General features: G+C 40.2%; 1 protein-coding gene and 1 long non-coding RNA gene across 4 annotated transcripts; both read left to right on the top strand.

The window, feature by feature from the left end:
- Window positions 1-3088: 3088 nt before the first annotated feature.
- On the top strand, window positions 3089-3818 carry LOC142398842 (uncharacterized). The gene is made up of 3 exons (XR_012772825.1): window positions 3089-3221; window positions 3394-3483; window positions 3595-3818. It is a non-coding gene; the product is annotated as an uncharacterized LOC142398842 (long non-coding RNA).
- A 12142-nt stretch (window positions 3819-15960) lies between these two features.
- On the top strand, window positions 15961-24394 carry ackr4a (atypical chemokine receptor 4a). 3 transcript variants are annotated; one of them, XM_075483051.1, is made up of 2 exons: window positions 15961-16165; window positions 23118-24394. In XM_075483051.1, exon 2 carries the CDS (start codon window positions 23133-23135, stop codon window positions 24222-24224), a length of 1092 nt encoding a protein of 363 aa, XP_075339166.1. In that variant the 5' UTR covers window positions 15961-16165; window positions 23118-23132; the 3' UTR covers window positions 24225-24394. The 3 variants fall into 3 exon arrangements, with proteins under 3 accessions (XP_075339166.1, XP_075339165.1, XP_075339164.1); XM_075483050.1 differs by lacking the exon at window positions 15961-16165 and adding an exon at window positions 17952-18057; XM_075483049.1 differs by lacking the exon at window positions 15961-16165 and adding an exon at window positions 21858-21962.
- Window positions 24395-25614: the final 1220 nt, after the last annotated feature.

Below are 25614 nucleotides of genomic sequence, written 5' to 3'. Positions count from 1 at the left end.
TTCACCAGTGGCACGCCGATGTCCTCAAACAACAGCACTCTCTCCTCCTCCTCAGGCGTGCTCTCTCTTCCCCCGTCCAAGGGTAGCCTACTCAGCGTGTCAGCATTCGTATGGTCCCGGCCCGCCTTGTAGATGATGGTGTACTCATACGCTGCTAACGTGACTGCCCACCTCTGAATCCTCGGAGATGTCATCTGGGGTATGGCTCTCATTTCACTGAACAGTGAAATTAGTGGCTTGTGATCAGTCACTATCGCAAACTGCCTCCCATACAGGTATTTATGGAACTTCCTCACTCCGAAAACTACCGCAAGGCCTTCCTTGTCCAACTGGGAGTAGTTCTTCTCAGCTGCACTGAGAGTTCTTGAGACAAACCCTATGGGTCTCTCCGAGCCATCCGCCATACGATGAGAGAGTACGGCTCCCACACCGTAGGTTGATGCGTCACACGCCAAGATGAGAGGTTTGTTTGAGTCGTAGTGTACTAACACACTACAGGACTGAAGTAACACTTTCGACTCATCAAATGCTTCCTGCTGCTGGACACCCCATGACCATTTCTCTTCTTTCCTTAGCAGGGTATGCAGCGGTGCCAGCAGCGTGGAGAGCTTTGGGATGAACCTATGGTAGTAGTTCAACAAGCCAAGGTAAGCTTTTAATTCACTCACATTTTGTGGCTCAGGCGCCTCCGCGATGGCTTCCACTTTGTCTGTCAGAGGGTGTAGACCACTGGCGTTGATCTTGTGGCCTAGGAACGTCACCTCTTTTCCCATGAACTCACACTTGCTTCGTTTCAACCTCAGGCCGCTGTTCTCCAACCTTTGAAGTACTTCCTTCAGCGTCTTCAGGTGTTCTTGTTCATTTGGGCCTGTACAAAGTATGTCATCCAAATAAATTGCAACATTCGGAATTCCTCCTAAAATGCCCTCCATGGTTCTCTGGAATATCGCAGGACTGGAAGCTACTCCGAATGGTAAGCGTGTGTAGGTAAACAAGCCTTTGTGTGTATTCACGGTTACATACTTTCTGGATTCTTCGTCCAGGACTATCTGTTGGTAGGCATGACTCATGTCTAATTTCGTGAAGTGCTGTCCCCCGTTCAGCTGTGCGAAAAGGTCCTCCATTTTGGGAATTGGATACTGATCCACCCGCGAAGCTCTATTGACAGTGAGTTTATAATCCCCACATACTCTAATGGAGCCATCCCGTTTTCGCACTGGGACTATGGGCGCCGCCCACTCTGCAACCTGCACTGGCTCGATTATCTTGTCGTCCAGGAGCCTCTGTAGCTCACTTTCGACCAGTGGCTTTACTGCATAGGGAACCGGTCGGGGTTTACAGAATCGTGGTTGGGCCTCCCTGTCCACATTAATCTTCGCCGTGACACCCTTGAGCCGTCCTAACCCTTCTTTGAACACCTCAGCGTGCCTTTCGAGGATCCCCTCGAGCTGCAACTTGGGCTGCGATTTCACCTTGTTCACTAACTGATCCATCATGGCCAATTCTTGTAACCAACTTCGCCCTAGTAGGTTTGGTCCTTCTCCTCCAACTACTACTACAGGTAAGATCTTTTCTGTTTTTTCATGTTGCACCTTCACTTGTGCGATGCCCAGCACTGCTAACTTCTCTCCTGTGTATGTTTTTAATTTTAGCGAGCAGGGCTTCAATTCTGCTGTGTCTGTTTTCTTCCACAGTTGTGCATATTGCTGTTTGCTTACTATGGTTATTCCACAGCCAGTATCAACTTCAAATGTTACTTCCATTCCATTGACATTCATGGTGCGTGTAATGGGCGCTACCTTGGTTAGCTCATCTGACATGCTGTAAATTGTGTGAAAACTCGCATCCTCTGTATCACTTCCTCCCTCCCCTCTAAGTTGATTCGCTCGCTGTTCCTTTCCTGGGCCCTTGCTTTCGCCTTTTTGCCCCTTGAACGTTGCCTTTTTCACATATGCATTGCCCGCCTTCGATCTACAAGCTTTCTTAATGTGCCCTCGCTTGCCACAATTATGACACAGCTCAGTGGCAAACTTGCATTCAGCAGCATTGTGCTGGCCTTTGCAGCGATAACAACTAGAGAATTTGCGCGGAGTTTTGTCAGTGAATACTTTGTGGACACCTACTTGAGTCTTCGCCGCATGTCCATGCAGTGCTGTGTCCTCGGCTAGCCTCCCTTGCATTTCCATCACGTCTTTGGATGCTGATTCCATAGCCTGGCATAATTCCAAAGCCTTAACAAACGTTAGTTTTGTTTCAGATAAAAGTCGCCGTTGCATTCGGTCATCATTCACACCACACACCAATCTGTCTCTTAACATTTCTGACAATGCATCCTTGTAGTCACAATGCAGAGCTAATTTCCTCAATTCAGCCACATACTCAGCTATTGACTCGCTGTTCTTCCGTATGCGTGAATTAAATTTAAATCGTTGCACTATTTCACTCGGTGTGGGGTTGAAGTGCTTCTTGAGCTCAGCGGTAAGCTGGTCGTACGTTTTTGCTTTTGGCAATTCAGGACTGACTAAATTCCTCAGCAAGCTATACGTAGTAGCACCAACTCCGCTTAACAGTACAGCCTTCCGTTTTTCTGGCTCTGTTATCTCATTAGCTTCGAAGAAAAAGTCCAACATTTCACTATACTCTTCCCAAGACTGAGTTGAGTTATCAAAAGGAGTTACCGAGCCGATTACCGCCGCCATCCTTACTTGTCGCGGTGGTGAAATCCAGCGTGGTGATGGGGAAACTTCGTTCTCCTCTTCAGAATTGGAACTGCTGGATACTGATTCCCTGGAGCTCGTTCCTCCGTGACTCATCTGAACTTGAAAATCCTTTAAATTCTCGTCGCCAATTATGTGATATCCTGCGGTGGCATGTAGCAATAATCACACTGGGGTTGTCTCTCTTTGGCTCCGTGCCATTTATTCATCCACATCACACAACAACTGATGCACACCTGTTAAACCTGTGACTTGATCTCTCTTATTCTCTCTGTTCCCATAAGTGCAACACCACACATAAAGGTAGCTCCCCCTAGAGGCGCAACCCACAACTGCAAGACTTAGTCACTCAGTCTACCACACTCAGCCATGGACAAAGGTTTACTGCTGGCCCTGTTGACTCTGGAGGTCTTCCTGCTCACCGCAGCCTTCACCTCTTCAGGTGAAGCTGCTCTTCTGACCGATGACCGTCAACAAGGAGAGCAACAACAGCCCGCTGATCTGGTAAGACAACGGTCAGACATTTTTATTGTGATGTCAGAACCTTGTGTTTTCACATCAGATTTGTTTACTTGTGAAGTAAAAAGTTTTAGTTAAAACTCATATTACAAGGTAACAGCATGAGAGGGCATTTTTTTCATGCAACAATGATACATTTATCTTTATTTTGTCACAGAATGTGAGAGAAGGAGAAGCGGAAAAGGTGAGGCTACGAGTCAGGAGATTCTGTAGCCGGCTTACAGGAGGATGCGGTGCTTTCATAGTGGTAAGCTTGCTTCACGTTGAACGTATTTGTTGGTTAAGAAAGTGGAAAAAAAAAATCTAATCAAAATACTGAAAATGTGGATAACAGTTGGTTATTCTTTCTACTATTTAGAAGCCGAAAACAAAACCCACCAAGGCTGCTTTACTTTTTTGAAGAAAAATGTCAAGATGATGGAAACACATACATGTGTGCATGTGAACATCAGAAGTTCAAAGCAAGTTTTTAAGGAATTGCTATGTTATGCTTCAACCCACAAAGGAATCTCCGCTTTGCCATTTATTGCCATGCTTCTAATCTGCTGATTATTATTACGAAATAAAATATTAACACATTGATTTTGTGTGATTCCCGTCCACATTTGAAATGCCATGTATCAGATTAAAATCAGAATCAGAATCAAGTTTATTGCCAAGTTTCCACTTACAAGGAATTTGACTTGGTGTAGTTGGAGCAGAGTATTAAGTAAAGATAATATAGAAATATATACAGAATCTCAAAAAATAATGAGCTGCTGTGCAAGTTGAATGCTATAAATACAATAAATGTGCAAATAAACAACAGGATGAACTGGTCCCAAATAAATAGAGGCTGTGCATTAATGTAACCCAGAAGGTCTGAAGATGCTACGTTAGCTTTTAGGTCTGGAAGGCGAAAGGGAGAGAGTCATTGTCAAGGGGGGGCTCAGGGCCTTGTTGATAAGGCTAGTAGCTGCTAATAGTTAGTATCCTCTTAATACCAACAGACTCTTAATAGTTAATAACCTGGCACACATTTAAAATAAATACTGATCTAAACTGGAAAGCTTTTTTAAATAACAAATCATAAACAGCAAACTTGATATCAAAGTGTTGTTTATGACACTAGGATTCATAAGATAGAATAAATGACCAAATGAAGGTTATAGCTAGGTCAGCATAAGACTTTTCACTCCTAATTGAATTAATCCCACCAGAACATAAGTGTTTAGGCACAGCTACTAATTCAAAAGGAATGAGTCCAAACTTTTGAATACGAGGTAAGGGACTAACTCCTCTTAGATAAAACCTTAAGTATGTACTTAATTACTAAAAAAAAGAAATCTGGGGATTCAACAAAAAGAAGAAAAAAAAAGGTTTTAACAGTTTTTCATGTAGTAAGCAGAACAGGTATCCTATCTGAATCTGAAGATCTTTGATATCTTATTTCCCCCAAAATATTCAATATTTGCCTGTGTGGTGCGGTTACACACACACGTGCGCGCGTGCACACACAATGATATTAATTCATACATACCTTAAGAAATTGTGTATAAAATAAAGGGGAAAATCACACAAAACAAATATTTTAAAATTGGTTGAAAGAAATAGGTTGAAAACCAACATTTGAAAACCTCACCAACCTATCTAAGAACACGTACAAACCTCTAAGATCATGTCTTCAGTACTTTGCTCACTCCAAAACAAATAAATGATCAGATTCACAAAGTTCCTGCAAAGGTTGACCAGCAACTTTTGAGCTAATCTTCATTTGGTGGAAAAAACACGACTTTAAAGTCGTGGACAAACACATGTATCATGTCGTTTTTCACAACTGTAAAGCACTCATAACCTCAGAGCTGAAAAACAAGAAGAATCTGTTTCATTTCAACTGAAATGAATTCAGTTTTATTTCTATAGCGCCAAATTACAACCAATGTCATCTCGAGGCACTTCAAAGATAATTGGTTTGAATCCGATTCAAGTCAATTAGAATCCAAGTCATTGTAATAGAATCATAATCCAGTTGCCCCCGAGGACTGAAGAAACAATCTCAATGTCAGAGTTATCTGAGTCACTTAACAAAGATATACCATCCCATTTTATTTCTAAAGCACCTTGAAAACAACGTAACAGTTGACCAAAGAGTTGTACAATACAGTATAAGAGAAATAAAAATAAAAAACATAGCACATACGTGAAATTAAAATGCAGATAGAGATAAAATGGACAATTAAAAAAGAATGAAATAAAATTGAATAAAATGAACACACAGGACCTATAAAAATTTTGAAGAAAAGAGTACAAAAATAAGATTTAAATCACAGACAACGACTCACACTGGGTCAAAGGCCAGTGAGTACAATTTAGCTCTTAAAAGAGTTTTAAAAAATGGCAACAGAGGGAACCTGTCTGACCTGCAGTGGTTCCACATTTGGGAAGCTGCAGCTGAGAAGCCTCTGTCTCCTATTGATTTATAAATGTTTTACATCCTGTTAAAAGCATCTGGTCAGCTGGTCTGAGAGCATGTGGTGGTACATAGGGATGAAGCAGTTCAGAAAGATAAAAAAGGGGCAAGACCATTAACGGATAAAAGAATTTTAAAATGGATTCATGATATGGACAGGAAGCCAGTAAAGAGAAGCCAAAACCCGAGTGATGTGCTCTCGTTTTGCCTGCACCAGCCATCCAGGCGTGAGGTAATAAAAGCATGGATCATTGTCTCTTGGTGGCATCTAGACAGGAGGGACTTGATTTTTGACAGCTGCCTCAACTGAAAAAAAGAAAAAAACAGGAGATAAGACATGTTCTGAAACTGTGATTACTGTCATCATTTTGTCTGCACAATATTTGGGTCTCTGTAAACAAAACTCCATATTTCTCCATATACAATGTATATCAAACAGCTGTAATTTCTACACAACTTACCAGATATTTTACGACTCAAGATGTGGTCAAGCCTCAACTCGTGCAATACTCCTGTGACGTCTTTAGATGGTGTAAAGCATTGGTACCGTTGGTGCTTCCTCTTTGTTCACATGAAAGCAGCCGGTGGGCAGCTAGTATATAAAGACCCGTGTGTTTCACACTCTTTAGTTCCTCAGCCATGGACAAAGGTTTACTGCTGGCCCTGTTGACTCTGGAGGTCTTCCTGCTCACCGCAGCCTTCACCTCTTCAGGTGAAGCTGCTCTTCTGACCGATGACCGTCAACAAGGAGAGCAACAACAGCCCGCTGATCTGGTAAGACAACGGTCAGACATTTTTATTGTGATGTCAGAACCTTGTGTTTTCACATCAGATTTGTTTACTTGTGAAGTAAAAAGTTTTAGTTAAAATTTATATTACAAGGTAACAGCATGAGAGGACATTTTTTTCATACAACATTGATACATTTATCTTTATTTTGTCACAGAATGTGAGAGAAGGAGAAGCGGAAAAGGTGAGGGTACGAGTCAGGAGATTCTGTAGCCGGCTTACAGGAGGATGCGGTGCTTTCAGAGTGGTAAGCTTGCTTCGCTCTGAACATGTTGGTTAATAAAGTGGAAAAAAAAATCTAATCAAAACACTGAAAATGTGGATAACAGTTGGTTAACTCTTCCTCTTTCTACTGTTTAGTCGCCGAAAACAAAACCCACCAAGGCTGCTTTACTTTCTTGAAGGAAAATGGGCAGAGAGGATGGAAACACATTAACGTCTGCACGTAAACATCAGAAGTTCAAAGGAAGATTTTAAGGAATTGCTATGTTATGCTTAAACCCACAAAGGAATCTCCGCTTTGCCATTTATTGCCATGCTTCTAAACTGATGATTGTTATTACAAAATAAAATATTAATTTTAATAATGTTGTGATTTTGTGTGATATCGGTCGACATTTGAAATGCCAAGAGAAAATGACACGACACAGGGCAATTCGGCTTCCTTAAGCAAGCTAAAATTGCTTAATTTCTCTGACTACATTCAGATTTCAAAAACAATGTTGTGCAAAGATGTTGCACAATTTACTTTGGTTTTCAGTGAAGAGGAACAGCTTAAATGCTTTTCATCTGCTATCTTTTTTTAGACTGCAGTATTTCACTTGCATGCTTTTGACATAATTAAATGGTTTAAGCAAACTTTAGATGGCTTCTTACATAATTTTAAATTAAGACAATACACAAATGACTAAAAAGACCATCAGTGACAATACTTACTCTGTTATCTGATAAATAATTTTATAAGCTAAAAAAAACAGTATTCTAACTGTGGAAAATTCAGCGAAGGAGATTCCTCATTCCATAGACAAACATTTAAAAGGAGATTTTAGTTTGAAGAAGTCTGTTGAAACTTCATATGACTTGATTTAAAGCATATTCCAGCTGTGAGATGGAACCTTTTATTGTTGAGGATCAGTATATTATCTTGTCCCACGAACTGCTGGCAGCGGAAATTTTTACAGATATATCAGGAGGGATTTCAACATAGGGAAATTGATTTATACGGGCGGTTAACGTGATGATAAGAATTAGATTTCGACTGCGCATGTGTGTTAATATGTTTTTACGTGATTCCTCTGAAATCCCTCCTCCACATGGAAGTGATTAGCTGGCAGGGAGAGTATAAAGACCCGGGTGTGTCTCAGCCGTCTCACACTCCTTAGTTCATCATGGACAGAACGGTGCTGCTGCTCCTGACGACTCTGCAGATTTTCCTGATCATCACAGACTTCAGCTCTGTGGACGCAGCCGCTCTGATAACTGATGATCATCAACGACATCAGACTCTGGATATGGTAAGAAGATCCAAGCTGCTGCCTCAGTTGTGTGTTAACATCTGAATGTTGTTGCAGAGTGCTGCAGTTAGAGATTCTTTAGTATTACCAGGCACGGGAGTAAAAATGTAGATCCTTATCTAAATCTTAATCTAAAGTTCTCCGCTCTTTTTATGAAAAGTAAAATACAGTTTGGTGTTGGTGGAACAGGTTAAAACTCTGGATATGTTAAGGTTTTGGTTTAGTGTTTCCCACTCTTAAGGGCCATTAAACGATTAATGGAAAGAAATGCAAGAAATGTACGTGAATGGCTGAAAAACGGAAAAACTCACACATTCGAACTGCAGTGAAATGTAGTGCAGTTAAACATACAAGTACTGCGAGTGGTGAAAAAGAGGAACACCCAGCCAACATTTTTATGAAAACAATCTGGCTTGAGGTCACAGTGCAGATGAATACAAGTGGCTTTGAATACAAATAAACTGAAATTGTAAATGATTCCTGTGCAAAATAATTTATTTTCATCCTGGCTTTGCTGTAAATCTAGGGAATACTCCAGGTCAACAGAATGAGACAAAGACAAAGACGCCAACCATCAATGCCCCACTGTGCTTTCTTTCCAGGAGGATGTTCACTTGTAGGCAAGGTTAGAATTGAATCTACATGTTAAAAACAGTGTGTGATGTTGTCTTGCATTAATCATTCTGTTGTATCATTAGTTTTCTCTATCACAGGGTGCCCCTGATCCAAAGGATAAACTGATACTAAAGGTAAATTTACAACATATCATGGAAATGATAATATCAATTTAGTGGATGTGTTGCGTCAAGGTGGTTTATGCAGACTGAATTCACCTGCTCCTGCTCACACTGTTTTTCTCTGTTTACAGGTTGTGACACCAACAAACCCTCCACTGAGAGATCTGAACAGACAGTAAAAAAAGAAAATGTAAATGTTCTTGATGCAGATTCTGAAACAAGACTCACTGGTGCATCCTGAGGTGACAGTGTTTGATAGATTTTCAGCTAAATGTTTCTTCTTGCTAAGTAAGTCTCTAATTTCTGTCTCAATAACTGCAAGAAAACTAGACTAAACAAAACCACAGACCTGTGGACGCACATGAAAAATGGTAATTAAATCGTATCTCTGTTCACTAAACCTGTTGTTTTGTTATTCTGGTGAGATATTTCATTAGTGTTGTGCTTTAGTTCCCAATATATATCTACATTAAGCATCCATAATGCCCTTCACTCCTTTGTAACTGGAAAAAGTATCAACTCACTGAATAAAATATACATTATTTTATCAAGAAGTAGGCTGTTGTCATAGTGTGTGGTTGTTTTTGTCTGTTTGTTTCCTCGTTTGTGCGAACTTAGACATCTTCTTTGTGGTAAGTACAAATCTATTACAAAAGTGTCATCATCAGGAGGTGATATCCAGACATGTGACCAGTCTAATAAAAATATTTTGTGAAGAACAAAACGGGAAGCTCCTCACAGCATGGCCGGATCCAGGGGGTGGGGCCAGAGGAGCACCGGCTCCTGCAGTTCTCCTTTCCTGCCACTGGTTTCTAGACTCTTTATGCATGAGAAAAAGTTACAAAGAGTGGCACTGCAGTGATGCTTTATTTATATCTTGTGTAAAAGACAATAAAAGGGAAAAAAATGAATGGACCTGAAGGCATCACGAGACTGCCTACCGTTTTAAATTGAGTCAGAAAAATCTATTCTACGTGTTTTTGTTATTGTTGTTTGTTTTGTTGTCGAGCTGTAAAAAAAATAGATTGTATGTGGACATTAGCAATATACATTTTCTATAAAGTGAAGCTGTCACAAAAGTCATGCTCGCCACTTTTTTACATTCAAAGCTTTCATGCAACTGACAGCCCTGTCTGACAAAACTATAACCTTTCAGCTTGATTTGACTCTGGTATTAAAGATAAATGCAGCTGATCGTTTTTGAATAAAAAGACACGTGGTTGGTGTTAGCTGACACTTCACATGAACACTGCGCTATAAAACAGCGGACAGCATAAAAAATTGTAGTCTCAGAATTTGTTTGACATTTTTTGTGATGTCACTTTGTTTTTTTGCTGTGGACAAATGTGGCTATTTCTTTTCTTGGGGTGAGATTTGTCAGTAAAGGCTTAATTCAAAAGAAAATTAAGATTAAGTGACTTTCTTCAGCTGACTTCCCTTTGTGTACTTAGATATCAAATAAAAGATATTAATATTCCTACCAAGAGAGATTAGTGTATTAGAGAGGAAACTTCAGGGTCAGATCTGGATTTATCACAAAGCTGGTTCACTTCATACTGGGGTGTATCACCATGGCGACTTGTGCTGCTCCAGAGCAGGTTAGGCTTCCAGATAAGAGGTCAATTATGTAAAAGTATCACCTCCTGACCAATAAATTCTCTTAGAAAATGGCAACTATGAAGCTGTCTTCCGATTCACATTTTCCAATACTTTAATTAAAGGTATATACATAATGGGCCATTTCAATGCTTTTTTGGCCCGTTGACCTCCAGGCCCTGTACAAAAACAGCAATACTTAGACTAGTCACATCTGAACTCATTCGACAGAGAATATTGATTCTTTAAAACACAGTTTGTGATTTGTGAAACCTTTATTCTATTTGTGAAAATGAAAAAAAGGTGAACATTTTGTGGCTATTTTGGCATGCAGATCACCCTAGACTTGGTTCTGTACAAAAATCACAATGATCAGAGAGGTTAAATGTGGACTAAATTACTCTACAGAGGATGCTTATGTAGCTTAAAACAGAGACTTGTAACTCTGGTTTGTTCATGATGATTTAAAGTTTTGGAACTGAAATGAATTACTTTTAATCATCAAAATCATTCAAATTCACAGTGATTTTGCCCACTACAACCACAGTTTTCTATTGTTACACACTGATTACAGCTGTGTAAGTGTTTCTGTTATAAACATTTCTGAGTAGTTTAATCTCAAAGCGAAAGCAAACTTCACATGGAGAGACAGCAGCTGCAGCGGTTCCTGCTATTCTGACCCAGAAGCAGCCAACAAAAACAAACAGAAAAAATGCAGCATTCCTCCAGCAGATGCTCATTCTTATCACTGTTTTCATTATTATGAAACAAAATAGCCTACAAGTGGGCTGAATTAAACGTTATAGAAAAATATTTTCACTTGAATTCAGTTCATATGAAGGCTGTGCATCCATTTCCTGCTGCCTTCACTTGCTTATAGAGAAGCAAGCAGAGGCAGAGTATATAGGATAAGTTGTGTCCTGATCAGGGGCCAGGTCAGGTCGATGTTTCAAATAGAGGGATAACATCTATGAACTTTCAGTTCCCTGTGGTCATGAGAACTCAGAGTTGGGATGGTCGTCACAAACAAGTTGACAATGTTCCAGCAGTTGGAAAACCAACAGGATCTGCTTATTGTTTTGTTCCTTAACTCCGGTCACCGACTCCAAATCAAAACCGTCCAGATGACAAATTTCGAATCTTGATTTTTATGATTTTAACAAGACATGCACATTGTACACAGCAACTCCTTCCATCAGGGAAAACCTCCAGTTTACCCAAAAAAGCAAGAAGACAGAGATGTAGCATCATATATGAGCAACGCGGCCACCTTTTGACCCAAGAAAAAAACAAGTTGTGTTCAAGGAAGACAGCAAAAACAACAACCATACAAGTGTATATGAATGAAATCATTAGAGTCTCTTTTTGACACTTAAAACAGTTTAGAGGGTACAAATAAAAACTCAAAAAGATTAGTGAGACTTACTAAATCCCTGTCAGAAGATTTGTTAAATTTCTGGGTTGTGCAGAGTTAAATGCTACATTTTTCTACGTGTATTTGCTGTCATGAACAGGAAATATCTGAGGAGGAGCCGCAGCGGAAGGAAGCGCACATATCAGTTAAATAGAGACTAAATGTCAGGATTAAATAAGATAAGTTAAATAAACAATTTTGAATGTTTGTTTTGCGTTCGCTGGCAGACTTTTTATCTATATGCACACACCCTCTTAATTTCCTGGTTTACTTGAAAACATAAATTTAAGTAATTAGAAGTGAATAAAAAGACCTGCGCGTGTTGCATCTGCAGCAAACTCCTCCGATCATCAGTCATGGACAAGCGTTTGGTGCTGGTGCTGCTGGGTCTGCAGGTGTTTATGCTCATCACCGCCTCCGAACTCGAGACTTCACAGCATCCTCTGGTAACAAGATCCACTTTGTGAAACCCCAGAACATTTTTCTGTTTAGGAAGATTAAGGCTTTAATCATTAATGCTTTTTTTTGTTTTTCACAGCCAGAGGAAGAAGGAAGTGTTCAGCAGAAATTGAGAAACCCAAGGGGTAAACAAAGATTCGGCTATCGGTGGAATTCACATGTGGAGTTCGTACCCCGGTGAGGCGGAATTCTTTTTCACAAAACTCTTCTGCATCTGAACCACACTTGCTGAATCATAGCTGACAGCGTTTAATGTTTCCTTTAGTTTATTGCCTTAAAAGACTGTCAGCAGCTGAAGTGTAGGAGTTTGACTTTGTTAGTTTTATCTGTAAGTTAGTGGTCATGTGTACTTTCTGAAACTGTAATTCTGTTTATGCCACCGGTTCCACTAAATTATCCAGACATGAGGCCAAATAATAATAACAAAAGACCTCCAAGGTAAACTGCTCCTTTAAACATAAATAATAGTTACACAACTCATTTGAATTGGGTTGCACAAATTTGGCAAACAATGAAAAATGTGTGGTATGTTTGGCTTGAAAAATTGAACTTTAAGAGTCTTTTGGATTTGTTTTTGTTCCATGCAGACCCGGCAGATGGTCAGTTCTGGGATTAAAGGGTGGCCCCGAGGAACTGCACACTCGAGGTAATGTTTTCTTTTAACCATCAGAGTAACGGTTGATATATTCATTCTGTCCTTCTCAGCAACTTTTTTCTGTTTCTGTCAGTGATCAGTTAAAAAATGATGATCCTGTTTTTCTGGAACTCTGCTTCTTTCTTTCAGAGATAAATCATGGATCATGAATATTGCATTATTCCCAGAGCATCTGCCCGTGTGCATCAACTGTATTCACAGAAACGTTTAGTTTGACCAGCGTTTTGTAAGAAAGAATCACATCAGTGCTCCTGTGTTGCATAATCTGCCAATTATGTTGTTACGTACACTTCAGATTTTTGTGTCTTTTGCTAAACGTAACATCAGTTGGGAAAAGTTGGAGGACAAATTTGACTCGTACTCAAGTTCTCGTGCTGTTATCAAATGAGAAGCTATAGCTTTGAACTTTTAAAACAAGTGTACGGTGACGGCTGTCCTGACATGAATAAGCTGTTTTATTTTTACTTCTGTATAAAGGCTTTTTATCATGTCAAATGAAGTGTGTCTGGTTACTGGTATTGATATGGTTTACTGTGATATAGAGAGAAGAACTCATGTTATACTGGATCGTTGTTCATGTGGATTGTATGAGAAAATGTCAAATGTCAAGTGTGTAATGTACTAAGAAGGTTCAGGATTTCATGGTGACATGTTATTTGTCGTGTTCATTTTTTATATGTTTTTTACCAACAATCCATCCCATACAAATTAAGTTGCAACATAAGGTAGACATTAAGAACAGTAAATATGCTTCACAGTTTCAAATATTTTACTGATCTAATAAAAGTCTATATCTTGATAACATCTTAGAAACATAACATTAGACTCAGGTTCACCCACATCCAGTGGCTGTAAAGAAAACAGAGAAGTCTTTCATTATACAGGCTGTGTTTAATGTCTCTCTACGTTAGCAAAAGTAGGTCGAGCCTTCACCGTCTAGCTTTGCCCAACAGGGAAAATTTGGAGTGATTCTTGAATTCTGATAAAAAAAATTTTTTTTAAAAATGAGTGTTTTACTTTTATCAGTTTCTTCCACACAGGGAGAATACAACGTGCAAGTCTCCATGGATACATAACTGTTGAAAGCAGAAGATGATTGCAAGACAGAAAATGTAACACAGGATGAAATAACCAGCACTGACCTCATTGTGCAGCACTTCCAGTCATACAGGTCAGCAGACTGTGATAACATGCTGCCAACGTGGAGAACTGTTCATTTCATTAGTTAGAAAATTATATCAAATTTCCACTCCACGTTCGACTAGTGATAAAATATTTCACACTTTCCCTTAAAAATTATATATAGTCTATATCCCACATTTGGTTGGTTTGGATATGTGAACCTTATCTGTACCAGTAGATGTCACTATATTCTACAAACTGGACCAAACTGGAACGAATGTCAAACGCTAGTGCTCTGAATTACAGGCCGCTGCAACATTAGATGCTGAGAGCACACTGATGTCACTGTGGTTGGCGACAGGAGCATCCTGCCATTATGGATACTTGTGGTTTCCTCTAATTTTCTAGACCAGATTCAGTATCGTCCACATTTACGCATGATAAAAACATTTTTTTTCTTAAAGTAATTAAGCCTGGGTAGATTTATTTGTCTGCTTGTCTGAGCCTCCGCACCAGCTATAGTTTTGTGGAGTTTACTGATAAGAAAGTGGGTTTTTAAGAGTTGAAATTTTCCGTCCGTCAGCCAGAGGCTCAGCTGTGGTGGTGCAGAAACCAGCAGCATGGGATAAGAAAAGATTTTCCCTTTAAGTGAGAGTCAGATTCGGTGTAGTCCCACTTCTATACTTGTATAACACATCAAATTTAAAAGGTCACATATTATAGAAAAATCACTTTTTTCTGTTCTTGGGAGCATGTGTTAAAAGCTCTGCCAATACACAACCAAGGCATTTCTTAAAGCTCCCCTTTGTTCGAAAGTTGGAAAAGTTCTGTTGTCAGCTGTACTGAGGAGCATGCATCTTACATCTACCACCAGCCCCAGAGGATTTAACCAATGGTTAAACTATATTTGAGATTAATGAGTTAGCTAAAGACTGAATATGTGCTGCAACCACTTTTCATCGGATAACTTGGCTTCCAGTTCAATCTCAACAAGACCTTAGAAAAATGTGTCAAATTGTTATACTGGGCATAAAATATCACTTAAATCAATACTATTTTCATCGTCTAAACTGAAATAAGTCATTCATAGAGCTTCACTGTATGAACCACTCATTCTGAAATCTATAAGCTCACTGAAAGTTATAAGAGCATAAAGAAATCAACTGTATCATGAAGGCTAATTATAACACTGACTACAGCCATCGAATGTGAAAAATCAAAGGGGGCACTCAGATTAAATGTGTGGTTTTGGCTGGGGGAGCTAAAGAGCAGTGATTCAGGGAACAGTGCCAGATGAGATTCATCGGCACAGCTGCAGAGCCTTTCTAATCAGTCTGGCTCTCTCTTTACATACAATGGTGTGCTGAGGCTCTGGACGGCAATATATAGCACACTGTAATTAAGTTCAGTTCAGCTTTATTTATGTAGGGTCAAACCACAACAGCCTTTTCTCAAGGCATTTCAAAGATAAAGTCCAATTCATTGTAGTACAATCATTATCAAGTCTAATTAATGAAAATCCTAACGTGTCCAATTCATACAATGGCATTCATTTTAAAAAAAGCTGCCTTTCTAAGGAAACCGACAGACTGCAACGAAACACAATAGTGACACCATTCATGAGCAAACACCTCCTGTGAGCTGCATACATTCAAGCCTGTACCATTTCTAGCCACCTGCTACTCCACACAGAGTAGTATTTTATTCAGTGAAAAATATCAATTTCAAAATAAACGTTTGTATGTTGAAACTTAAGGCTGTCTTGGGAAGTGAGCTGAGCTGAGGAAGATCCCATGGAGACATTTGTGACAATAAGTGTAATGCCTCTGTGTGTTTCCGAAAAAAGGAGTGTCTGTGGTGTGACTCAACTCAAATAAATTTGTTATCGCCTTAGATCCACAAAAAGCAAAGATGAATTGCAATTTCCGTGCTGCCCTCAGTGCTGACTTATTTCCAAGGAGATGTCTGACCTTTTCGGCGTGCTTTTCCAAGCTGTCTTCTGTTCTGAATGAGACTGCTGCGGTCTCACAGGGACCACAGCAGTTTAATGCAGAACTTTAGAGAGATGCCACTATTTGTTTTCTCTGTTAATCAAACCACTGAGCTCAGAAGAAAAGCAGAAGAGAAAAGCATTTTCCTTGAAAGAGACACTGTCCCTGCTCCAGATGTGGATGGATTAAAATGACCCTGAAAGGTAATCCATCTCACGCCTCATGGTTTCAGCTGCAGGGTTATTTTCACTTCGGGATGTGTGAGTAACCCTAGCAAAGACTCCACAGCTACATGCTTCGATATGGCAGAAGTAAGCTTTATTAGTGAGTAAAGTGTTACATCTTCACACATATTTTCTTTTTCTGTGCCTTTGACTGTTAACTGTTAACTGTTATGTCCACAGCCTAGTCGTGGCTTAATGCGTGTGCTGTTCCTCTGGTCTTGCACTGCTGTAAACATTTCTGGTTTTGTCTCATAGTAAACATGTGGATTCCCGCTCAAAAACCAAAGAGTCTTTCCTCAGTAAACATTCCAAACAAATGGTTTGATGTGACTTGTTCAGTCTGCGGTCGCTTGACCAATCTCTCTGTATGTGAGTCATCTTTTGTGTGCAGACCTGCGGGAATCAGCTCGACTTGAAACTGTGATGGCAAAAGAGGAACTGTGATGTCAAGTCACTTAGCTACTCTGTCTTCAATATGAGGAAAAGGATTGAATAAAACTTTTGAATATGAACTTTTATAGCGTGGATGATTAACAAAGAGGTGGGGCACTTGCTTGCAGATTTAAAGGGAAACATGCTGGAGGAAGATACTGTTAAACCCACATCTGGTGAACATTTTTCCTCTGTCTTGTTAAAAAAAAAAGGTTTTCCACAAACAAATCAAACACAGCTTTATGGTGCAGTAACATAAAACTTGTGCTTTCAACATGTTTGAAATCATGTGCCCTTTATAGTTGCTGTACTTGTGTATTCAGAAACAGCAGGAGTTTCACTGTCAGACCTCAGTTTTTAGTGGTTTAAGACTTCAGTGTTGCCAGATCAAATGGCGGCTGGGGCTCGCTGACTTTAAGAGTGGCAAATTAGCATTGACTGTAAATTAAACCTGCCGAGGGTTAATGAATGCTAGACTAAACTCATACTGCTTTTAGCATTAGACTGTCTCTCTGTTTATCATTCCCAACTGAGAAAAACATCTAATCTTTCAGAGTAATGTGAAGCCCTGATTTGTTGGTGGGTGTTAAATCTTTGGGTAAAGGTTGCTGCGGTGTGTGTGCAAAAGAAAAAAAAGTCGTTCAAGAAATTCTGCCACTTCTAACTTTCTCTGTGCGTCTTTAAGTTACCGGGACTGTGATTTTGTCTGATGAGGCTACGAGTCTGGACACAGAATAAGGGATTGTGAGTTGACATGTAGTCTTAACGTGCTGATATTTCTGAAAATATGTGAATGAGAGCAGCATTATTTGGAATTAAACGTCTGGTTTAGCACACGTGCAGGAGGAGTTGATCCCAAACCGCATTATCTTGGTATGTTGGTCCTGCTTTCAGAAGCTTGGTTTTATACGATTTCTATCTAAATAACAAGTTTACATGCATTATATAGGTCCGTTTTAAATGTGAAAACAATAATTAATTTAGTCCTAGAGTCACGTGGCCTATCTGTGTGGGGATGTTTCTGTCATGTGAGTATATTTGCTCCAAATGACTAAAAAACTGATTCTTGAATTTTGATAATTAGGAATAAGGTTTAAGAGAAGGTAGAGTCAGGGCAGCAGGTGTAAGCCTGTTGTAGATGACAGTGTGTGCAACAGATGGTGACAGGCAGCATTTGCAGGTTTTTTTTAAAATAAATCCTTCAAGATGATTTTTTTCCTCCCCTGTGAGGAGTTTTCCTGAACTTTGTGGTGTGGCAGGGCTGTGACTCCGGGGGACCAACTCGTAGATCATCACAATATTAAGCCCATTCTTTGAAATGCTGTGAGATGCAGTATCTCCGCCCACTTGTGCTGAGCTGGTGCGAAATCAGCCCGCTTTAGCACTCAGTGGATTTGAAGCGGACGCAGTCAAACGCGACTGACGCCTAAATGAACACAGTGAGTATCCACGAAACAGATACACGTGGGTTTAAACTATCACATTCATCTCTTTTACAAACTACAGCAGTTTAGATTGTCTCCGATCGTCGTGACGGACTATTTTGTTGTGAATTCCCTTTTTTTCACCTTTTCACCAACTGATGTCTATAGCCTACTAAATCGCATGATGTCTGGATTGATTTATAGTTAATTCATTTGGCTTTTATTTATTTATTTTTATTTTTACTTGATTTTCGTACTGAGGTTGATAGAGTGAAGTCACGTCATCTAACTTTGAATATTTGGAATTATACAAATCTACAGTTTAGAAAATATTCATGGAAACATTTTCCCATGGATTTAAGTTGCTAAATTAGGCAGGTGCATCTGTCTGTTGAGTACACTGTGTCATCAGAACCATGGTTTACTGTTGTTGGTTTTGATATTACCGTTGTATGTATTTTCTATAACATTTTGTCAGAGTTTATTTACTCAAGTGCTGCATTCCTGTATGCATTTCGAAGTACCTCCGCGAGTATTTGATAGTGTACTATACGACCCTTCAACTTCACTACGGTACAATTTACTGATAAATAATAAACATTTTAAGCCACAAATTTAATCCAGTAGGCCTATTCCATTTAATCAAAATTCATCCAGTATTAAATGGAATACTGAAACTGTGAAGCATCGATAATACTCTAACAATAACCTGATAATAGTACTTGAAAGTTATTGCTTGGAATTATATGTATATATATATATATATATATATATACTGTATATATATATATATATATATATATATATATATACTGTATATAAATGTGTGCATCTGTATTTCTACAACTCATTATTTTTCCTAACTCATAACATATTGATGCAATCTGGTCCATCTCTGCAGGCATTTGTACGACCCATCAAAGCCCAAGAAGCTATAATTATGGTCACAGAAACATTAGATATTTTTGTTAAAAGTCAAGCAGGTACATAGAAACTGTGAAGTTACATCTGTATACGATTGCCATACTTGCTGCATGACTCATTATCGTGCTATTCTGGTGGTGTAGTGGTATAATTTTCTCAGTGAGAATGCTTATTGTTTATGAAGAAGACTGCAGCAAGTCCAGTGTGTCAAAAGTGCTGGTACAAACACGTATAGCACTGTGCAGCCGTCATAATTAGCTCATACACTAACTAATGCTTTGAGCATAATTGTGGCTTTGACATCCCTTTCTGAAGCACAGGGAACTGCTCCACAGCTACATAGTGCCAGTTATTCTTCTGCAGCTACATAAACAGCAGATGACAGGTAGCCATTGTAGCTAATCAAACTAACACAACAGACATGTTACCAGCTTGAGAACCGCTGCACGTCCAAATGTGATGCTTTTGGATGACCCTGTGCATTTAAAAAAGACGCAGCGAGCTCCTGACAAAGCATCAGTATGTCACAGGTTGGAAAAAAAAAGGGTCGGCATGATCGGGTCAAACTAAAAATATTAAAACTATTGTTGATTTAAACAATTTATTCTCAATTCAGTTCAAAGTCCCGTCAATATATCACAGTATCACTGAGAGAAAATCAAGAATGAGCCTTGAGCAGCTCTTGGAAACACAGGGAAACCTCAGACCAAGCCAGGCTCAGGAATGGAATTATTCAGCTGTGGTTATTTCAATAACAAATTGATGTAAACTCATTAACCACAACACTGCAATCATCTGCCTAGTAATGTGTAGCAACAGATCCTTTAAGAGGAATTTTGAGGACAAACCAACACGAGCTCAAGCTTTTTGTCATTTTGACTGAAATGACAAAGAGAGAGCTTACAGCAAACCAATTTTAACATAGAGGAAAACAACACTAAAAATTATGAATAACAAGGAAGCATAAGTGAGAAGCACAGATGGACGATCTTCATTATCTTAACCCTTGGTTTCATTCCATCACAAAGCAGATCTTTGTCCACTGTAACTTCTGTCTGTTCAACAGCAGAGCAAAGAAAAAGAAACATCAACATCGCTAACATACCTCTGAGGTGCTCGTGACTGCGTCTGGTAAATTATTTGTCCCTCTTTGGACCTCATTTGGTTAATAATGGAGGTGCTCTGATACATTCATGTAGCTATTTCTAACACATCAACTTCAAGAACTTACTATTCACTGAGGATTACAGTTGCATCTTTGACAGCTTTGCACATTTTTACTCTGTCAGCGAGCCTTATGTGGTTGCCACCTGGAGTTTTTCCAACATGTGGCTCAACTGATCCTTAACCATCTCATTTGGGTTTAGATTGGTGAATGTGACCATCGGGTTATCTGATGCAGCACGTCTTCACTGCGTCTTTGTAGAAAAAAGAAAGGCTGGAAGTGTGTTGTGGTTCATTATACTGGTGAAAAATAGATTATGTTCCCTCTCAAACTCTCTCAAACCAGATGGGATGTTGTGGTTGTCATGCTGGCTAAGTGGTGCCTTGAGTCCTGCATAAACCCCCAACAGTGTAACCCCTCACACCCTCACAGCTCCTCCTCTGCGCCTCATGGTGGGAACCACAGATGCAGACAACATTCGTTCACCTTTATTGCCTCTGATGGGGTGAATTCATTAGTCCAGAATTTAATTGATCTATTCTTTGTCTGTTTTGTCTCAAGCAATTCTGTTTTATTTTGGTCTCTCACCGGTGTGTTATTTTTCTTTTTAAAGCAGTTTAACCATGAAAGGCATGAGTCACGCTGTCTCTTTCAAAGAGCTAATGCTGAGGTGTGTCTGCCACTTTATCTCTGAAAAGCATTAATGTGGTCCGTACACTGAGGTCTGTGAATGGATTACTGAGCAAACCGACTGAGAACAGCTCCAGGGGCCTTAAAGGCTCCGGACCAGGGTCTCAGTTTCAAGGAACATTTCATGATAATCACAAAAATGTGTCTAAACAATCGCCAAAAGAGACTCAAAACAACCAGTAATAGACTCAAAATTATATATACGACAAAGAAAAAACTTGAAAGAGCAAGCAAATGATTCAAAAGAACTGAAAAAGATTCAAACTTTGGTCAAAAAATTACTATAAAGTAACTCTAAATGACCGAAAACGTGCCACATACAGACTCAACTGAGGTAGAAAAATATCTGAAGTAAGAAATTCAATACAGCTACAAATGCACAGAAAGCATGAAAAGGAGATGCAAAATGAGCAGAAATATATTCAAAATGATTCAAAACATGGAAAATGAACACAGATGTCTGCAGAGAGACAGTCAGAATGCGCGTGTGAGTGTATTGTTTCTGTGAGGGAATGTTTGAAGACTGATTGACCGATAATGTGTGATTCCTGAGGTCTACAAGAGACTGCAGAAGAAATAACTCATGGTCTCCCTGTCCCAGAATGGTTTTCATGAAAGATGTTTCATCACAAAGTTTGACTGAATTTTTTCAAATTCTGTCCATTCTCTGGTCTGACTGACCTTTTTTACCAAGTTAATTTAGCGCAACAAAATATGAACGACTACAACAGTTAACACTGACTCGCCACAGCTTAAAACTTGCTTGTTAACTGAAATCCATTTCAGGTCATGACGTCATGAAGCTTGTTAGGATTTTACCATTATTGGGAAAAGTTTGGTTTTGTTTCTCATTACATAATTCCATAGGGGGTATTTTATTCTATCTTATGTCAAATCGTGGAAAATAGTAAACACATAGTATTGCAAATATTGGAAATATTTAAACATGAACTGTGCCATAAGAAGGAGAGCAGGAGGATTGTTTATACAATCTACACTTGAAAGGTTTTATCCTCTTCTGCACTTTCTTGTTATTCCTCTGCAGGGAGGCAGAACAAGCTCACATAATTCATCTCCCTGAAGGTACAGCAGGGAGGAAGAGTTCAGGTCAGGACATGATGAGCCGATGTTGACATTTATGGTACCACCCCTAACTATTTACAGATTATAGTCATATTTCTTCTTTACTTGCGTTTTGCCAAACCAGAGGATTTTCTGTGTGCATGTTTCCTACTGTGGGGCCAGTTCCTTTCAGCTGTTTGATACTGAACGCCTTATTGTGCTGAGCACATTAAGTCCAGACTTTAGCTCTGTAGTCATTTGCGGCTTCGGCAGTGTGATGGATCTAAATTATAATTCGTTGTTGCCAATTTTTAATTTATGATTCCTTTCCTTTTGATTTAAGCTAATCCCACTGCCAAGGTTTTCCCAGTCGTGTGTGCATTGTTACTCAAGCAGGAGGTTTAAAGAGACAGTCAAATGAAAAATACATTGTCTCTCGGGTAACCATTCATTCATTACTCATTGAGCGCGTTTCAAAATACTCTTTAAGACTCTCTTTAAGGGGTCCCTCCTTCATAACATGTCTTTGATCGAAAAGGTTGTTACACAAGAGCTGATATCCCAACATTAGGATGAGAAAAATGGTTTGCACATCAAACAAGTAAAACATGTAGATGCATGTTCTGCATGCATGTGGATTGTGTTTCAGTTAAAGGGATATGCCACCCCCAGGCCAAATTAAGTGTATCCCTGCATTCCCCAGACATAAATAAGTGTGTGGGAGCGTTTTCCTGGCGACCCAGGCATTGTCCGAATCTCACAGCACTGACCACTGCTTGGTTGCGCGTAATACATACATGCTAGCGTCGCCAGCGTCGCCAATCGAAATATTTCGCCCAGCGTGAATTCATTTACTTGATTTACCTTCTAATTACTGTGTGAGTGGTGTACTTTCACATCGAGTGCAAATGACTGTGTAAATCTACACGGAAGGCGCGGTTTGCGCATGTCGGTTTGGGAACTAGTTTCCGGTGCGGAAAACACAGCCGAAGCACACTCCCCGCTACGTCATTGGGATTCCCACCCCCGACTTCCTCAAACAAACCAGCGTGAAGCAGCCAGGGAATACACTTAATTTGGCCTGGGGGTGGCGTATCCCTTTAAGAGAGAAAATGGAGGAGAAGCTTGCCAATTTCCATGGTGCACTATGTCGGTTGTATAATGTTCACAATCATCAATGATTGTGATCATATAAAGGCTGTAAACTGGTAATCCAAATTGTGCTTCCTTCCAGCTTCATCCGATCATCATGGATGTCTTTGAGGAAGAAGACTACATCTACCATGAAAATATCAGCTACGATGACTATCCCACCGTGTGCGAGAAGGCCGAGATCCGTTCTTTTGCGGCCGTCTTCCTCCCCGTCATGTACAGTCTGTGCCTGGTCGCAGGACTGGCAGGAAATGTTCTGGTCGTGGCCATCTATGCCTACCACAAACGCCTGAAAACCATGACTGACGCTTTTCTGAGCCACCTGGCTGTGGCCGACTTGCTGCTTCTCGTCACGCTGCCCTTCTGGGCCGCCGATGCTGTGAGGGGCTGGGAGCTGGGGGAGGCGGTCTGCAAGGTGGTGTCAGCCTGCTACACAGTGAACTTCAACTGCTGCATGTTGCTGCTGGCATGCATCAGCTTGGATCGTTACCTGGCACTAGCCAGAGTGCGGGGTAGAGAGCAAAGAGGGCGCCTGCTGAGGGTGTTCACCAGGAGGCACTGCTGGAAGGTCTGCTTAGCTGTTTGGATGACAGCTCTCCTTCTTGGCCTTCCTGATTTGATACTCTCAGAGGTGAGGTTGGCATCCAGTCGGAACGTCTGTCTGGCCATCTATCCTACATCTATGGGACGAGGTGGTAAAGCTGTGCTGGAGGTCATCGAGGTGCTGCTGGGATTCCTGCTTCCTCTCCTGGTCATGGTGATCTGCTACTGGAGCGTTGGACGAGCATTAAAGGACCTCCCTGTGGAGAGCAGAGGCAAGAAGTGGAGAGCTCTGCGGGTGCTCCTGGTAGTGGTGGGGCTGTTTGTTGTCACTCAGCTACCATACAACGTGCTGAAGGTGTATCGTGCCATGGATTCTGTGTACATTTTAGTGACCCACTGTGGGGCGAGCAAAGCGCTGGATCAGGCAGCTCAGGTGACAGAGAGCCTGGCCCTCACTCACTGCTGCCTCAACCCGATTCTCTACGCCTTCGTGGGCTCCTCCTTCAGGCAGCACATGATGAAAGTGGCCAAGAAGTTTGAAGAGAAGAGAAGGAGGAGGAACAGAAGAGAAACTCCTGCAGAGGACGAGGGGATGGAGATGGCATATAACACTGCGTCCCAAGAGACAAACACATTCTCAATATGAGTTCATTATTATATTTCAGTCAGTTATCCAGCAGAGCTGAAAAGCAGGTATTATTCTGCGATTTCAAATGTGGTTGACAAAAGCCACGTGGTAGCTGCTGCATGTTAGGAAAACATTACCCTCCACATTAATAACATGAGTTAGTCTCTTTGTATGAAAACTGACTCCTTTTATTTTTAAATCGGCAAATGAAAACATTTGTCTTTGATGGCGTGTTGTCATAACTTGTGTCCTGCTCCTAAAAAAAAAAGCAGTTTTCATCTTTATAGAAGTTAAACTTTGAAAACAAAAACCGACTTTTTCCTTCATTTCGGTGAATCTTTTCCCAGGTGTGGCTCACTATGACACTAAATGAAATGAAATCCACTTCATCTGCTTTGCCGAGTCCAAATGTCAGTCATGAAAACTGTTCCTCGCCTACACAGTTTTAAAAAAAGTTGTGCTTTCGTTTTCTTTTATTTCTGCGCCCCGAAACAGATGCTGTGTCGAATTTCAACTGTACTGTTGAAGCGGTTGGATTAAAAGCTTAAATTCAGTCAGTGTTTTATCAAGGAATGAGTCAGCAGAGATCTATCTGGGATTTCACATGAAGCCTTTAACTCCCCACTCTGCCCACACAGTTCAGTGCAAATAGGATCAATTCTTGAACTTCAGACTCTCCATTGCAAATACAAAAACAAGTTGTTTGACAAACTCGTGGAAAAAAATAATCAGATGTTCATTGAACTTATAATCAGCATGAGTAAAAAGCACCAGATGAAGTGATGTTACACACCCGCACGGCCTGTTAACCAGATGTGCATTCCTCCACCTATCTGTAAATAAAGACTTGTCGAGTGTGATATTGCTCCTGTTAAACTATGTTCTTTCTAATGGTGTTTTATTTCTCAGCTCAGCATGAGCTCGACTTCCAGTGAATTAAAAGATAACAGCAGTCAAACAGCCCTCCAGACGGACTCGTGTGGAAGTGACTTTTGTCATTTCCTGAGGTCCACATTCTCAGCAGCACATGTGCGCCTCAGTTTTCCCCCGGTGCCGACAGCGAGGACGGCACAAGCTGAAAACCCCTTCTACTTCATTTTATGAGGAGATGATAACATATTTGCATTTTAATCACTACAGATTCACATCAGATTTCTGAGTAGTTTGTATCAACATGCTTATCTGATCAGGGAGGCAGAGTTGGGAAATATTCGGATATTTAGCTTTACACGTGTAGCGCAGTATTAACAGACATAAACACAGCACCACATAGTTCAACTCTACAGTATGTGTGGTGCACATAGAACTGCTGCAACGCAGGATTTCTCCTTTAATCTCTTAGACATTATATACAAACAAATGCCATTAAGTCTCCATTCTTTTATCCCAGCTGATGCAGTTCAAGAGA

Source organism: Odontesthes bonariensis, chromosome 14 (genome assembly GCF_027942865.1).
Source record: "Odontesthes bonariensis isolate fOdoBon6 chromosome 14, fOdoBon6.hap1, whole genome shotgun sequence".
NCBI lineage: Eukaryota > Metazoa > Chordata > Actinopteri > Atheriniformes > Atherinopsidae > Odontesthes > Odontesthes bonariensis.
This window is presented reverse-complemented; position numbering and strand designations above follow the sequence as displayed.